Genomic DNA, 17,675 nt, shown 5'->3' on the forward strand with positions numbered 1-17,675 from the left:
TTGTTCATTATCTACTTGTAAGGTGATGGTACTATCTCTTTGATTTTGTAGCTTTTCGGGCGTGAGCCAATAATCATGAATTCGGTTTTAGCAATATTTAAGCTCAATTTATTAGCTCTAAGCCAGGTATGGATATTTTGAAGTTCTAAATTAATTTGAGTTTGAAGATTATTCATTGTTAAGCCTGCATAGCTAATATTTGTGTCATCAGCGTACATTCTAGGTATACCTTGTGTAAGACAATTCGGTAAATCATTTATGTATATTAAAGTGCACATGAACCCTTCGACAATACTTTCAGTACTGATTCTACATGAAGTAAATAGTTGAATGGTAAAATATTTCTTGATTTGAGTGATGCGTTTCTAAGTTATGAAGGTTTATACTTTCAATATGCTAATGAGCGTGACGTCTATTAAGGCTTAATTAAATATACAAAATCGAACTGGTTCATAGATACAGTATTTAAAAAGCATCATTATTTTACTCATGGTTTACATGAAAGCTATTTAAAATTTTTATTTTCAAAATGGCCAGCATTTAGTATTACTAGTTACAACAAAAACACTCAAATACTTACCTGACGTCACCATCATTTACATATTGGAAGTATAAACCTTCATAACTTAGAGACGCATCACTTAAATCAAGAAATATTTTACCAATCAACTATTTACTTTATGCAGAACCAGTACTGAATGTATTGTCAAAGGGTTCATTTGCACTTTAAAAAGAGCAGAGGACCAAGTATTGATCCTTGAGGAACTCCGCAAGTTATAGGTCGAGGACCAGACAGCAGATGATTTGTATAGCAATGCTGTGTTCTATCGCTTAGATACGATTTGTACCAACTTAATCCTCTTTCTTCAACTCCATAACATTCCAGCTTCCGGATGACAATTTCGTGTTTGATAGTATCAAAAGCTTTCTTGAGATCAATAAGTACCACGCCATTTAGAAAGCCTTTGTCTGTGTTGACACACCAGCTATTAGCAGCCTCAAGTAGAGCTGTTAATGTGATATGTAGTGAATGAAAACCGGATTGACATTTTGTTAACAAGTTATTGTTATAAAGATATGCATACAATTGATCATTTTTTTTTTTTCAAAAATCTTAGCAACTACGGGGATGACAGATATTGGGCGATAATTATTCATATCAGACTTGGAACTCTTTTTAAAAACAGGCGTTACTCTTGCTAATTTTCATTCAGTCGGAAAAACACTGAAATTGATTTATTAAATATCTCTGTTAACGATGGTGTCACAATATCAGCAGCCATTTTGAGAAGTTTACAAGAAATTCTGTCAAGCCCTGTTGCTTTTTTGCCGTCAATCCTACTTATTAACTGAAGGACAGTTTGAACGTCAATCTTTTTAGATAAGAATTTTGTTTCGGTTGGTTTTAAAAAACTTAGCGCTTCAATTGTAGTTTTAGATATTTCACGGGCTAAATCAATACCAATATTAGCGAAATGGGAGTTAAACGACTCGGCAATGTCTAATGCAGAACTTAGTGTTCGATTTCCACATTTTGGTTACTTTGCGTTGACGATTTTGCAGCTCATTAATGAGCCTCCATGTTTTTCTTGGATCCTCGTATTGGCATCGAGATTGTCTGTGACTGGCAGTGAGAGCCGGTTCACACCTCTGTAACATCAGTAGTTTTTCTGGGATCACAAGTTCTGCGGTAGAGAGGTTTCTGCCATGCGAATGTTGTTGCTTGAACGTTGTTCGAATTCTGGTACATCTCTACAGCACTTTAAAAGATTTATCAAAGCTCTTCTATAGTTTGTACTTTGAAAAGCGTAAATAATCGGATTGATACAAGACTGCACGAATAGACACTGAACAGAGAGATTGTATGCAGACTGACTCGCCACTCCCGAGATCTTCAGTGGCCAAGTAATCGAAAACGCTCCGAAACAAACCAAGAATAATGTGGTAACTACCAAAAGGATGATTAGAATCTTGCGTCTACTGCGAGCGTCCTCGTCTTGGGTTGTAGGGTTGGGATTCACTGAGTTTGAAAAATACATCTCTTTGATGATAGCCACGTAACAGAAAATTATGATCACTGAAGGAATAACGACCAACAAAAACCCGAGAACGAAGATATACGTTAGCTCCTGCTTTAAGCTCCAGCCGTAATCGCAAAAGCCCTTTTTGTCATTGAACGCACTTCGTACAAAAAGAGGAATGTTAAGAATGGTCGCTAAAATCCAAATCAAAGTCAAAGCATATTTTGTATTACTAGTGGTTAAGCGTCTGTTCGTTGCCATTGGTTTTACAATCGCGTTGTATCGCTCAACAGCAAGTAAACAAAGTGTAAGCACCGATGATGTGCTCATGATACCAATCTCGTTCCCAGCCGTTACAAACTTACAAAGCCAAGTTCCTAACAAACCTTCGGGATGGTTGCCAACTTCAAGTGCGACAGCATTCGGGATCCCGAACACCAAAGTCAAAAAGTCTGACAGTGCGAGATTCGCGAAAAGAAAATTTGTTGTCGAGTGAAGTGTTTCAGTCTTCCAGATAACTCGGAACGTAAGAGAATTGCCCATTATTCCCGTCAGACAGAGAATGATAAATATAACACCAATTATTACATCAAATACTCCTCGTGAGCCGGTTTTCGTGTAGGGTGCAAGAAATGACTCGTTTTTCATTCCGTTTCTTGATGTTAAGGAAACAGCATCGCTGATGTTTTTGTAAAATTGGCTGATATTCATTCTTGTTGTCTTTGGCTTTCAAATTAATCGACTGATAAAGCGTTGCCTAGAAATTTTTTTGCCGTTCGAGTTCTAAGCTTCTTTTATCAAAAGCCGGATGCGTAAATCCAAAAAAACAAACACAGACATTCTTTTCAATCAACCCAGTTAATTTGCGAATGTTTGAAGTACGTACTTTTTAGATCTCAAAACAAGAAAGTGCGGTAAGTATTCTTGACTCAGTAAAAGATCACTTTAAAAGATAGGTCATCCTTAACTTCAAACGCCGCGATTGCATATCATTGGTAAATTGATAATGATACTAAGCAGGTGTAACATAAGCTTTTATTTGAAATATTCGTCCAGTGAAAGTCACCTGTAGCTTTCAAGCAGCATGAACAACGAGATGTCAATTTATGGATCAAAAACATGGAAAATAGCCAACTGGCATTTCAGGAACTCCAAATTCAACCCTATCAATCATAAATAAAATATGAATACAAAGTGAGAAAGAGAAGTTTTTTTAAAAAACTGAATCAAGGACAGATTTATTGATTGGTGTTTTTCTTGCATTTCAAATGATATTAGAGAGTTTTAGATTGACTTTTTCTTCTCCCCGCAAACGGCAAATGTGACCACATTTTCATAGTTTTCCTTTATTTTACTTTACCTTTTACAAACCTTCTCACCATACGCAAATACTCTTTTGTTTTTCTACTACTTGGACTTTTTTGCGATTCTTTTTCAGTAATTTAAAAGAATTTTTTACTGGTCAACTGACGTTTCACGTTTTGCCGTGAACGTAAATCTAAAACTCTCTAATAACTTAGTTTGTGCGCATGCAGTGTCTCATTTCGTTACTCCCTAGCTATACCCTTAACGAGTGATTTCTTTGGAAAGTCCTAAAACAGATGACATGTGATCGTCTGATATGGGAGAACGTTGCTAAATTAATTTAAATTAGTCAAATATTTTCGATGACAATGACAGAATTTAATCTGAGAGGTTTGGATTGATCCGAGAATTGCTCATCGATTCTGTCTTTTCCTTATTTAGTAGATGTAGTTTGAATTCTGCAATTTTCCTCACTTCTCGATCAAGAAATATCCTCCTCTCTTTTAATAAAGAAGCAGTTATGATAGGAAATACGGAAAAAAGGTTTTCGTTATTAATTACATAAATTACTTAATATTTTCGATACTCTTCGTCTGTTTATATTAGTTATTTATATAAGTAACAATGCAATAGTTTAAAATAAATACGAATAGAGATTTCTTATAGCCAAGCAATCTTATTTGAATTGTAATTCTTAAATATCTTATCTATTCATTTGGTTAATCATATATTTGCGATGAATTATTGATTAAGAAATAGGATTAGAGATATCTTGGTAATACTTTTAGCCATTTTATTTAATTTGTAAATTCTATTATTAGGTTTTTAGATTTTTGGTATCTTGATTTTCACATCACATGTTAAGGTTAATATCCGTTTTTTTTGTCGGCTTTAACGCTTATATCATTTTGTAGCGATAGTATACGAATCTCGCATGTTTTTGTTGGCGAAGATTAAACAAAGCATTGAACATCCGATCAGTCGTCGCTGAATTTTGGCTAACTAATTGAACTAATTTAAAAAAATCCATTATCCAAATCAAAATAGATTAGCAAGTAAGTTTTAAAGCCATAAGCTACCATTATATTATTTTAAACCATTAGCAAAATAATATGAAAGTCACCGCCCATAGATCTTTTCATCTGAATGTTAACAGACAATCTAGAATAAAAAATGAGAAGAAAGAGTAGAAAACACACAAAGTGATCGAGTGCATCATGATCCACAAACAGCTTATAAAATTAAAAGCTTATAAAAAGCCGTGAAAAAGAGAGAACTTAATGGACCAATGTGGCGACGAAGAGGAGAGTGAAAAATGAAAACAGAGTGGAGTGGAGTGGAGTGGAGTGGAGTGGAGTGGAGTGGAGTGGAGTGGAGTGGAGTGGAGTGGAGTGGAGTGGAGTGGAGTGGAGTGGAGTGGAGTGGAGTGGAGTGGAGTGGAGTGGAGTGGAGTGGAGTGGGGTGGAGTGAAGTGGAGAGGAGTGAAGTGGAGTGAAGCGGAGTGGATTGGATTGGATTGGATTGGAGTGGAGTGGAGTGGAGTGGAGTGGAGTGGAGTGGAGTGAAGTGGAGTGGAGTGAAGTGAAGTGGAGAGGAGTGCAGTGGAGTGGAGAGGAGTGGAGTGGAGTGGAGTGAAGTGGAGAGGAGTGCAGTGGAGTGGAGAGGAGTTAAGTGGAGTGGAGAAAATTTAAGTAACATTTATCATTTATTCAAATTTTTGCATACAATCTTTTATATAAAATTATCTTATAAAACATAATAATTCGAAAATCATTTCATGTGCGCACATAGCAATACCATGTACTTCCGACGTCATATGTCTAATAGGCTCAAACATAAAACTTTAGTATCTGAACGCACTGGATCTGGAGGGCGGTGCAGAGGCTGCGCGTTTAGGTTGCGGGAAAGTCACGTGGAACCATTCTTCGTAATCCTCTTCTGACATCTCTACAACTTTTTCTCGTACAAACTGCAAAACAAAAGATATGATCAGATACAATATATCCTTTTAAAAAATGGTCGCCTCTTATTTACATATTTTCAAATTTAATGCTCCAAGAGAAATGAAACATGTCAATAGAAAGAAGATATTATAGCAATATTATAGTGTTAGTACTTGTAGTGATGACGAGAATAGTGAACGACACCAACCAGCTGATATGAAATAGTGACGTATAAATGACGTCAATGCTAAACCGAGGTGTCAAGAAGTCTGCGAAAGTTGGCCAAAGAAAAATAATTGCAATAAAATATGAATTTTGTGTCACTGTTATCAAGCACTTATAAGCAAGGTGACTTTTGTCATTTGGTGGCCTAGAAATCCAAAATCTCAAGAGAAAAGTGACAACTCAGTTTTGCAAATTTTCTTGATTTTGATGGGCTAATATATTTTCTCAGATCAGCTGCGGAAAGTGAGGCTAGTCAGGGCTCATGGGCAAAATATGATACTAATGTCTGTAAATCCATTCCGTAATAACTAAAAAATAAATATATGCTCATTGAATAATTCTTTACCTCTATCGCAGCACTGATATCTGGTGAGCAGATCTCCCATACGCGAAGGGTTGATAAAACTTTGATGAATTGACTTGAGCTGATCTTTCTTCCTTCGAGCTGAAATTGTTGTTAGTCAGATTGGTTATCGATTAAGTTCCAACGACTTATCGATTTACCCGATATCAATACAACGCCTATTGATTTATGGAATAGGTTTTGTATGTAGGAATGTGCAAAACGTGACGCATTTTATGTGATGGTGTCGAATGAAATGCGAATGGTTATCGATTCATCCGATGCATTTGCTTCGTACTATGACGATATTAATACGACGCCCAATTATTTATGGAACAGGTTTTGTATGTAGGACTGTAATTATAAAAAACCTGACGACTGTTATGTGACCGTGTCGAATAAAATTCGACAGGTTATCGATTCACCCGCTGTACCATCATTGATGTTAACACCACGCCCACGGATTTATGGAACATATTTTGTATGACTGTGAAAAGCGTGATGACTATTATGTAACCGTGTCGCATGAAACCCGACAGGTTATAGATTCATCTGTAGTACCATTTGATGATTTTAATTAACCGTCACGCTCACGGATGATCTAGCAGATTATTTACAGTGACGACTGTGATTTGACACTTTTTGATATCGTGATTCAGTCTCGTGCTGTAATTTGTTCTTAGTGTTCTTATGGTGTCATTAGGCCCAAAACGTACAGATACTCTGATTAACTCTAGCAGCAATATCTAGCTAAATATTGATAAAATCCCATGGTATTAGTTGTAAAGATTACTTACCGAACCATAACTTGCTAGCTTGTTTAACACCAGTGTACAGCATAGATCATCCTTGACTTCCTCAGGCAAATTATCAATCAAGTCCTTGTACCTGCACGAATATAACGATATAATAATTAAACAGGGCGATGGATTGATTGAATTGAGCCGAATTATCAAACGGGCCAAAACTGGTCTAACGATCCGAACAAAAAGAACAGAGGTAATGGACTACTTCGAAAATGCGGCGGCCATATTGAATCACAAGGCATCTAGGGGGCAAAAAGACAAAGCTTTGTTACATTAATGACGTGGCATCGATTGACATTAACGGTTCACAACAAGACAATTTGACAAGACATGAATTTTTAAAAAAATTCACTGTTCTAAAACTGAGGAAACTTCTCAAATATCGCTAGGTCGTCATACATTTCCGCATCTCTGTTTTGTTTTGACCTCTGGACGACCCATAATGCCTTGCGATTCAAGATGGCCGCTGCATTGTCAAAGAAGTATATTCTGGGCCGACAATACGGGTTTATACTGGCGTCTCTCCTCAATCAAACTCAGGGAAATCGCGATATATTTTAGGGGTCCAAGAATTTAAAAGATGGGAAACCATTACAAAGGTTTTACCAGGAATGCGAGGAAAAGGGGGTGCATTACTAAGGATAATACTGAGAATATTGAGCAAAAAGGGTGTGGCTAGCCAGCCCCTTCACCACCCCTGGATCTAACCCTGGGGGTCAATACAGAAACGTAGTGGTGAGCGCAAATCACAATGATTTTGTTTACTTACCATTTACATTCTTCACTGACTCGTTGTCTCATTTCTTCATTTGTCTCGTCATCAAATACTACACTCTTGGACCTCATTTTGTCCAGTGCTTTATACATGCTATTGAACATCTCTAAACACATCAGTTTCCGTTCTAGAATCTGTAAACGATTTCTGTTCAGCAAGAAATAGAATATAGTATAGATAAGTTTAGCTTTTGCGAAAGGAGGAACCCTGAAACGTAGCAGTTTGGGGGTTGATCTAAGTCAGTACACGCCTTTTTCGTGCCCAGACTTTGGTCAGCCCAGAGGTCGTTTTAATGTTAAATCTTTGAGTTAGCCGTGCCCTGACTGTGATCAGCCCAGAGGTTGTTTCAGGATTTGATCTGTGCGTTAGCCGTGCCCTGACTTAGATCGGTCCAGCGGTTGTTTCAGGGTAATATCTGTGAGTTAGTCATGCCCTGACTTAGATCAGCCCAGAGGTTGCCGGTTTGTGGGTTTGACAAATATAATGATACAATATAAGAACACCCCACTGAACTCGACCAGCTTCCAGCTTACCTGTCTCTGATCTCTAGGTTATCATGTAACACCAATGCTTTCTCTTCTGCTACTTCTTCAAACTTGGACTTCATTTCCACAGGTACTTTGTCTACGTGATGATCCAAAGTGATGGTGCCAAATGCAGCGATCGCAGCAGCAGCGAACCTGGGAATTGTAAGTAACATAAATAAGCACAATGGACTACTTCAACGATACGGCGGCCATTTTGAAAGGTAACCGTGCCTTTCAAAGTGGCGCAGGGAACTGTGAAAGAGAGTATTGAAATTTGGGGCGTAAAGTTTTACCATTCAACGCTACATATTATTCCCTAGAGTATCATTTCCTTGTTTAACGGTTGTGCATAAGACGACATATAGATATGGAAACAACTCAAACGAAGAATCTTACTCTAAAGGGAATTAAACCCCAAGAAAGTTTTTTACGCCATTTAAAAGGGTTCTTTCTAAGCATAAGCGCTTATATATAAGCACATAACCATAAGCATTTCTATGAAAAAATTCGTCAAAAAAGCTTCTTGCTTACCTCTTTGCATTGATAGCACCTATAAGAATAAGCAAAATACAATGTCAGTACACATAAGATAAAAACAAATAAAAGCACTAATAAACGAAAAAATGAAACCATTGAGCGAGAGTAAAACCAGGAACATGGAGACTGGGTTCTAGGGAATAAGCTACCACGTGACTTACCTGTAGCTTGGACCCAGGCGCTGACGCGTGAGTCTCTTCTAGTTTGTTGATTTTCTTGTCCTCCAGAGAGCTTATCAAGTTCTTTTTGCTAAAGAATCGTTAAAATTTAATATGTTGTATATGCGCCTAAAGGTTACAACAAGTCTAGATAATAACAAAAAGAACAACAAACAAACAAACAAACAAACAAAAACAAACAAAGAATAATATAACACAGTGGCGTATCCAGGATTTTTCAAAGGGGGATTCCGTTTTTTAAACTGGGTATAATTCTCTTTTGTTTAGTCGATGTTTGACAAAAAAATTGGCTCTAATCACCTAATTTACTATCTAGTAACGGAACTTAAATGTAAATTCAACATTATAACAGCAAATATCTATCATTTCGTGTTCAACATTATCTTTGTGGATACTTTTAAGCAAAATTTATATAAGACATATTTCTATTACCTAAAAGATCAAACCTTCAAGGGGGGTTCCGTGGACCCCTTCGACCCCCCCCCCCCCCCCCCGGATCCCGCCACTGAATAGAATTAAAAACACAACGAAACAGGATTGAATACCACACAGAAATACTTACCGACAAAGAGCTCTTAAACGCTTTAGCTGCTCGATTCTTGGCTCGTATTTTCTGAAAAGCTCGGCTAGCGTTGGCTGGTGGTGTATAAACAGTTGTAACGGTGAAGGATTTCTGTCTTTGCAGCTTCGATTTCTTCTCGGCTGGTGAACCATTAGTAGGAGGTGAGGCTTGGGCAGGAGGTGGAGCGCTGACTGCTCGTATGACTGGCTCGTTGAAGGAAACCGAGGCTACGTCATCAGCTAATCAAAGTTATAGAAATAGTGTTAGTAAACTCCTTTCAGATCGATAATGGATTAGACGAAATTCAATTGTTCCTGCCTCCTGTCATGGCTGCCATCACGTGATGGTGCAAAGCCTCTGTTCAGTCCAAATTTCAATAGAGCGAATAGAGCCAGAAACGTCGAGAGATGGAAATGAAAGATTCCTATACTTCTTGCATTTCAACGTTAATAAAGTAACAAAGATAGAGAAATACATGAAGACAATTTGAGAGATATTCGACAAAGGTGGTGCAAGATATCTCTTTCTAGTGGGGCGCGCAGACACCGAGAACCTTACGGTACGAAGCGCTGGTGTGAGAGATCTCTGGGACCCAAGTTAATAAATAAAATGTCAGACGATATTTAAACGTAGCGTGTTTTTTTAGCTCGTGATACAAAAATTTCCAAATGAATTTCCAAAGACGGAATACTACATTGGACTAGTTCGACAATACGTTGGCCATCTTGTATCGCAAGGCATTATGGGGCATCCAGGGGTCAAATAAAGCTTTGTTACAGTAATGACGTCGATACATATTAAAAGCTCACATCCACATCAGTCACCTTTACCCATAAAAGAAAGACAAACACATGAAACTCTATATGTTTTCCGTCATCTTTGTTTTGTTTTGCCTCTTGGCAAGGTGGCCAACGTATCGTCGAAGTAGTTCATTGAATTTATCGAGACACTTACGAATTTTTGGATTCTCTGAGGTTGGATTCTCCACGCAAATATCGTCTCCATTTCGATGGCTGGAAGCATCGAACTCGACGTGGGCTGCCGCAGTTGTTGGTTCCCCCACCACACTTCCTCTGTGTGATCTGGACATTTCTCCAGGAGACAGCCTGATTACTGGTATATTTGGTCGAGGATTGGAACCTCCAGAGCTACCCGTGTTGGAGAGGCGTTGGAGAAAGTTGGGATGGATGGAAATGCGTCTTGTTCCTCGTCTACTCGTTGAACGCTAAATAACAGTATTGGGCTTCATTCAAAAAATTGGTGCGACAATACAAGCGTCATGCAGTTCAAACACTAATGGATTGGATGTGACTGAGATGGACTGGATGTGACTGAGATGGATGGGATGTGACTGAGATGGATGGGATGTGACTGAGATGGATTGGATGTGACTGAGATGGATTGGATGTGACTGAGATGGATTGGATGTAAATGAGATGGATGGGATGTGACTGAGATGGATGGGATGTGACTGAGATGGATGGGATGTGACTGAGATGGATGGGATGTGACTGAGATGGATAGGATGTGACTGAGATGGATGGATGTGACTGAGATGGATTGGATGTAAATGAGATGGATGGGATGTGACTGAGATGGATGGGATGTGACTGAGATGGATGGGATGTGACTGAGATGGATGGGATGTGACTGAGATGGACATGATGTGACTGAGATGCAGTTGCGTTTCTATTGTACGCGCTAACGTCGTATGTTATGAAGTTATATTTGCTTAAAGAGATCAGAAAATGAGGAGGTAGATGTTGTCATACCTGTGTAAACCTGTTAGGATCCTGTTTAAATAGCGTCCAGTCCTTCTCGGTTGTCTTATCTTTCTCTGCACGTTTTCTTATAAACCTTGAATCTTCGTTTAAAAGCCTAAACAAGAATATCATTATCATCATTAATCTTATCACCATTACTTTTTGTTGTTTCGGTTTTGGTTCATTGTTATTTGAATTGCCAACCAAAAAATCTATTGGACAATCCAATACAGCAAAGTGTCAAAACCTTTTTGTTAAAATGGTTGGCACATTAACAGCACAATGGCAGTGTTTATAAACATTACGTCCACCTATTGTTATCGTGGCTATCATTAATATCAGGACATCATCATTACAATCGTCATCGATCATCATCATCATCGCTATAAGAATCAACGAATGATGCTTGCTTTTATGACTTCAGTTACATTAGATTCTTAGACTGACCAAGCCTTTTCTCATAAGTTCTATTACTAGAGAACACAATTCCTTACTTGAGTTTCCAACAGCTCGTTATTGGAGGCATGACAGCAGGTTGTTGATCCTGTGACATTGCCTCTAGTATCCATAGCAACGCGCATAACTGGCGGTAAACGTTTATTCTGCATTATAAAAACAGGAAATGAAATTTAATTTAATGCAATCTCCTGAAGAAAATTTGTTGCGCGCAATGTAGTAAGAGCAGCAGCCTTTTTAAAACTTTCAACAAAACAATGTAGTACAACAATTAGTTGCACGATTTTATTTCCCGCATTCACTGAATCTAGATAACTCTGATGTCTGTGACTGGAGGATAACTGAATCCTTGATCAAAATCTCCACAAAGATATGCTCGCAATCATCACGCAATTTCATTGGATTACAAAAACGCTCTGTCTAATGAATTACAGGTAGTCATATATAGACGTCTGCCATGAAAAACTCAACTACCTCAACAAAAACTACGGACCGTTATCTTTAAGGAGAAGCCTTACTTTGACTATGACTTACCTATCAGTGCTATCTTCGTAGTTAATATTAGAGTATACCGGAGAATAGGGTCGAGGACTTTGTGCTTTTCTTGATCGACGGCCGGTTAGTGACGAGGCGGACTTGGCCGACTTAGGAGGAGCTAGGAAGCTTCTTTGTCGCGTTGATGGGGCGCTGACTACATTACGACGGTCAGCGACGAAAAAATCCGTCGAAGAGCTAAAATATAAAATCAAAGAGAGTCAAATTATGTTCATTTTAAGACAATGTTATGGGTATGAAGGCATGCATCTCGAACTTACAGGCGCTGAGAAAGTCTTACTATTGAACAATACAAAAACCAGTTAGTAGACCGGCTCTGCGCATGCTCGACTAAATGCTGCCCAATCAAACGCACGTGTTGTTTTGCGCACGCTGATGATAAGAAATCAAGGAACATCGGGCCTGCTCAACTTGCGCATAGAGTGCAATTGTGCGCACGTCATATGCGTAAATTGGGCTAATAAAAGAGTGGCCAATAGAGGCCCGAGATTGGTTGCTAATATAATTAGATGTTTGGGTACATACCGACTATACTCCATGTCCTGTGGTACAGGTGATTCCGGTGGCGTCTCAGAACTGATTTTTACAGTAGGAGTAGCAGGCGTACGTGTAGCACCGACAGTTGAATCTAACAGGAACGGCAATAAATGTCAACATTATGATCCTATAAGCATAACGGAGCATGCGCTTGATATAAACATGCCGCAAGGCCTCCATTGTTATTTTTGTTTTCGCTAAAAAAATTAGCCAACGAGTTTTTTTTTTTTTTTTTGAGAGCAAAATTGTCGTAAGCGGTCGACTTGTTTCTCTTGCGCGGGAATTCAACTGGCTTCGTGCGACCAAAATGCCGGCAATTTTGACTGTTGTTTTGAGTTGTTTGTTGGTTCTCTCCTGTGCTTCGGGGTTTTTCCCAAGCTACGTGTTCTCCGGTTTTCCTCCTTCCACGAAAGTCAACTCTTAAATTCCAATTCGATCATGAAACAAGGGTCACAGGTTTGCTAGACACTGGCTATTACATGCTACCCAAAACAAGCAAGGACAATCTATTCACCGACTGAAAAACCATTCGGTAATCTTGATGCAAAGCAGAGATTGCTTAAAAGTCCCTTCATTCTTCCAGTAAAAATGATAGAAAGCAGAACGGATCTTAGGACTATTCATCTGATTTCTATTTACGGATTCTTGAGAAAAATCCGATCCCAGAATTCTACCCTGCTATTATTATATCCTTTTACTTACGTATTTTTTTCCATCGTTGGTTACTGCTAGTAGAACTAGAGGTGTCGGGTCGGTCGCTCTTCTCGGTTGGATCTAGATGGTCTTCAAAGCTGATGAACAGAGAGAGTGGTATAAAATATAAAGTAAGTCCGCCTAAAGCGGTGTTTGTTAGTAATAAATTATGCGTTCGGTGTGTATATAATGGAGTAGAGAGAATAAGAGAAAAATATCAAATGCCCTTGGCGGTGTTTGTTACTAATGGGCGCCTCTCAGTGCTGTGGTCCGCGTGTGTTCGAAATCCAAACCGGCCCAGTATTACAGTGAGCAGAGTTGCTTGCAGGTTCACTCCTGTGCTTTGAGGGAGTTTTCTTCAGGGCTTTTCCCCCTGCGTGAAATTTATCTTTTTTAAAATTCTAATGATTCAATTTAACGTCAAACGCTCTGGTTATGAGTAAGCGTTCCCTTCGCTATCGATGAGAAAAAATGCATTGCTAAAAAATGCATTTTGACTAGTATGAGAAGCTCTATCAAGAGAAGGTGAGTTAAAACTGAAGATTTTGATTTACCTTCTGTCAGTGTTGAGAGTGGGACTTGGTGGTAACGGTATGATCAAACTGAAAAAGAAATCAAAACTAGAAGTTGATAATGATAACGAAATATATAGTTTCTTTTAATGCAATAAAGGTTTTGCACCATCACGTGAAGGCAGCAATGTTAGATGGCAGTAACGAAAAAATCGTCTTACATAAGAAAGAATTCAATTCCTAAGAGCAAAGGGATTTTATTGTTCTGCCATCTAACCACTGGCAACCCAACTGGCAAGCTGTATTATGGACGTGGGCACGTGATGGTGCAAAATTTCTATTGTTTTAGATTGTCGACCGCAATAATAAATGGAACGCATTGTGGAGAACCACAGAGAGGTGACGCTATAACTAAAGATCTAGCCTCACAAACTTCCTTTTAAATTCAAATCTACATAATGGGCGCGGAAAGGTGTCCATTAACAATTTTCACCTTTTCAGTTCGTCATCTATGTCATCGTCATCAGATTCTTCATCATCAGATGATGGTGGCTTCATTTCACTCTTAGCAGCTTCTTCTTTCTTGCGTCTTTCCTCGTCTACAACAGCTTGCTACAAAATCAAAAGCCATGAAATTTAGTAACATTAGAACAACTTTTGTATGACTGTTGGAAATTCACGGTATGAGCCTTAAAAGCAGCTGCATGATACGGTACACGTCCAGAGCATTCTGATAGGATGACCCGTGATCTTGCGCGAGGCGATTGGTTCAATAAATGTCGTCCATGATATTTATAGAAAACACTGGTTCACCTGCGCTTTGGGCCAGGGAAGGTCATACAGTTTCGAGAGAGGCAAACTCGGGATATAGTTTCCTGGAAGCATCCAGGAATAAGTGATAAAATCTTACAGAGCCAGAAAATCGAAATGAAAAAATGTGTTACCTTACGTTCTTGTTCTTCTTTCACAATTCGATACAGACCAAACCCAAGCTTGACAGCGTTGATCCTTTTTCTGTAGAGATAGAAGAAACAAAATTCCATATTTATACAACTCATACCAGCATGTAACTTAGATAAACTTAGATACGGGTGTATCAACTAAAATTTGACCCATCAAGGTATGGTAATAATGACTAAAATGTATCTCTCTTCAAACCGATTTACACCTACCTTCCCTTGCTGACCTGGGCGCGGATATCATTCATATTCTTGGGTTTATAGCTTGTCGCTTGAGGAACCGAAGGCTGTTGGTCCTAAAAAGGCAGGAATTATAAATTCTGTTAATTAATTATATGGTCTGTGGGCCCACACACTAGGACTACGATGTCTGTCTACAAGACATTACACCATACCGTGACCGTACCGTGAACGGGTGCGCGCGGTAAACTTCACACATTATTACCAAGGCTTTTATTATAAATGGACCGCACTCACTATTCTGGCCAAAAAATTTTAAAGAAGATATACGAGAAAAAAGGGGGACTTGCCTTGGCCAGAGGACTTCTTGACTGTGTACGTTCATCGTCTGAATCAGAATCACTTGATGATGAGTCTGAATGATCTTGAAACTGAAACAATAATATGCATAGACTTTTAGTGGAGTATACCAGTGAACAGAAGAATTAATTGCAAGATTTTTTCTAACTTTATATAGGGCGGGCGAGAGTAACCTTCATCGGGTAGCGGACGTTTTCGATTGTTTCATCGAGGGGAAGGAGGCGGTACTAATGACTACTTCTAAAGGTTTGGCTGTAATTATTTTTTTATTCATGTGACTGGACGGATTTTGTCTCATTTGATGTCAATAGTAAAAACCTCCTAGTAGCGACCACGTACGTTTGGACAGATAGATACTTTGTTGCGACCAGCCTTACTAAAATAACTTATAGCAACAATTTTCGGTACATAAAAAAAGGTAATCGCTAAAGTCAGGCTCTTCAGAGAGACGCAAGCCAACGCAAATCGATCCACGTTCTCACTGACAAGAAGCGACGCAAGCGCAAGAGAACGGATGGAAGATTTTGTTCTTCTTGCGTTGAGTTGCGCCTGTGCTTATGCTTGCGTCGGCTGGCTTGGTCGGTCGGTCGCTAGTGAGAACCAGACTGAATCCTACACATGGGTATGGTTCCGACTAACCACGACGCAAGGCAATAGAGTCTATTTCTTGGTGAAAAAACTCCGAATCCTACGTTTGTAGGTCGTACTCTGGTTCCGTATTTTCCGTATTATTATTATTGTAAAGAAAGACAGGATTAACTCATTCTTTCTCTACTGACAAAAGAGAAGCTTTGACTAGTTTCATTTATAATTGGAAACGAAAATATTCCAATTAAAAGACTGAATAACTCTACGAACTGTCAAAAACATGACGTGAAAGGTAATAAAGCGGTAACTGCATGGTTTAACCTTCGTGAAGCCGTTTATTTGTTCATTTGCTTTAGTTTTTTGGAGTCATTATTTACCGCATGTTTATATCCCAAGGGAAACTTTACGTTTGAAGGAGTTCAATCCAAAACACCATCCCAGCATCATTTAATTTGTTTTGAAGTTAGAAATGTTTTCTCATGAAATTATTTCTAGAATATCCGGCAGATCTAAGTTCTTCAGAAAACAGAAGAATAGGATAGTTTATTTGTACAAAAAGACCATTCATGAAAAAATCAAACAAAAAAACGGAAAAAGAGCATCAGAGTTGTTATCATATGTATGTACACACACTGTGTCTTTGAGAGAAAACAAAGGATTTTGAACGCCAAAAGATACCGAAAAGTTAAACAAACCCCTTCAAACAGCCGACAGATGGCCGAATGAAAATATTAAAAACATCGAGAAAAAAAATTAATATAAAATAGACCCAGAAGTAAAAGTAAGACTTTTGGCGTTCTTGAGCGCCAACCAGGAAAAAAAGGAAAATGGATAAAGATGGGAATATTTTTTTCGTGCAACGATAAAAAATATTTGGAAAATTAAAATTGGTATAGACTTTGGTAAAACTGCAAGGATACTATCAATACGTGCTTTATTCAAGATACTCCCCGAGTATGATCAAAACTGTATCAAAGGTCAAAACTCCTGCGCCACGTACACTAGCTTCTTTTTCCCATGATTTATAGATGATTATCTTTAGACTGCAGTACCAGAGTCTTGCAGCTTATAGCTAAGCCCGAATGAATAGTATTCTGATAATACATGGAGTAAATTTTAGGTTTAGGGTCCAAATTTATCCAGCTGCTTTTCTCTGCGCGACGCGTGAGATTTATTAAATGAAAGGATAGAGCCGCGTCATTTGGAATATCAAAATTTAAGCCCTTAGATTAACGAGTATAAATGAGGACTGGATTGTTTTTCACTTCACCTGCAACCGAGAAACTTTCCCGAACTAAATAACTTCGTCAGTAAGGCCCGGTTAGTAAACGCAATGGAAATATCCATGTGTAAACATTACAAATGTTCGTCTGACATTGTTGAATCAAAGTTAAATCCAAAGTAATATACAAACTCGAAGTCCACTGAGTAGGCTTAATTCTTTGCTCATTAGAAGTGTTCAACAAGTGACTCCGTAGATATAAAAATGCTCGTTAGTTACTTTTAATTTCATGAGAATACGAACACTGTTCATTTACCTGGGTGAATTGGTCGCCGTCTTGTCCCAACGCAGTCAGAATCAGTTTCTTGTCGTCCAGTATGACATCTCCAATGGACTGATAAGGTTTGTAATTTACAGAACGGTACCCACATTTTGTCATTTGGTGTGTACGACGGGTGTAGTTCTCGTGTGCTACTTGCTTTCTGTTGGGTATTTCGCATGTGTAGATCGTGGAGTTCCTAGCAGTAATTTTTAGGCCACGATGCGGTGGTACTGGTATCGGTTTGGGACGGATGAACGTTCTTGGGTTCTCGGTCTCCGGCATATTTATACTCTAGCTGATCTCTA

General features: G+C 38.6%; 2 protein-coding genes across 2 annotated transcripts; both read right to left on the reverse strand.

Moving 5' to 3' along the window:
• Positions 1–1,676: 1,676 nt before the first annotated feature.
• LOC116295084 (mu-type opioid receptor-like) lies at positions 1,677–2,732 on the reverse strand. The gene has a single exon (XM_031702798.1). The coding sequence runs from the start codon at positions 2,730–2,732 to the stop codon at positions 1,677–1,679; it is 1,056 nt and encodes a 351-aa protein (XP_031558658.1).
• A 2,280-nt stretch (positions 2,733–5,012) lies between these two features.
• Positions 5,013–17,652, reverse strand: LOC116295108 (uncharacterized). The gene is made up of 20 exons (XM_031702838.2): positions 17,365–17,652; positions 15,229–15,309; positions 14,912–14,994; positions 14,684–14,753; positions 14,233–14,351; positions 13,782–13,829; positions 13,237–13,325; positions 12,523–12,625; positions 11,977–12,174; positions 11,481–11,588; positions 10,996–11,101; positions 10,178–10,448; positions 9,224–9,462; positions 8,644–8,731; positions 8,477–8,495; positions 7,952–8,098; positions 7,413–7,565; positions 6,635–6,725; positions 5,841–5,939; positions 5,013–5,295 (listed from the first exon to the last, which is right to left on the reverse strand). The coding sequence occupies exons 1-20, from the start codon at positions 17,650–17,652 to the stop codon at positions 5,170–5,172; spliced, it is 2,526 nt and encodes an 841-aa protein (XP_031558698.2). The 3' UTR covers positions 5,013–5,169.
• Between the last annotated feature and the right edge of the window lie 23 nt (positions 17,653–17,675).

This window comes from Actinia tenebrosa, unplaced genomic scaffold (assembly GCF_029948245.1).
Source record: "Actinia tenebrosa isolate PJP-AT-01 unplaced genomic scaffold, QUT_ActTen_1.0 PGA_scaffold0__85_contigs__length_37466705, whole genome shotgun sequence".
Taxonomy (NCBI): Eukaryota; Metazoa; Cnidaria; class Anthozoa; order Actiniaria; family Actiniidae; genus Actinia; species Actinia tenebrosa.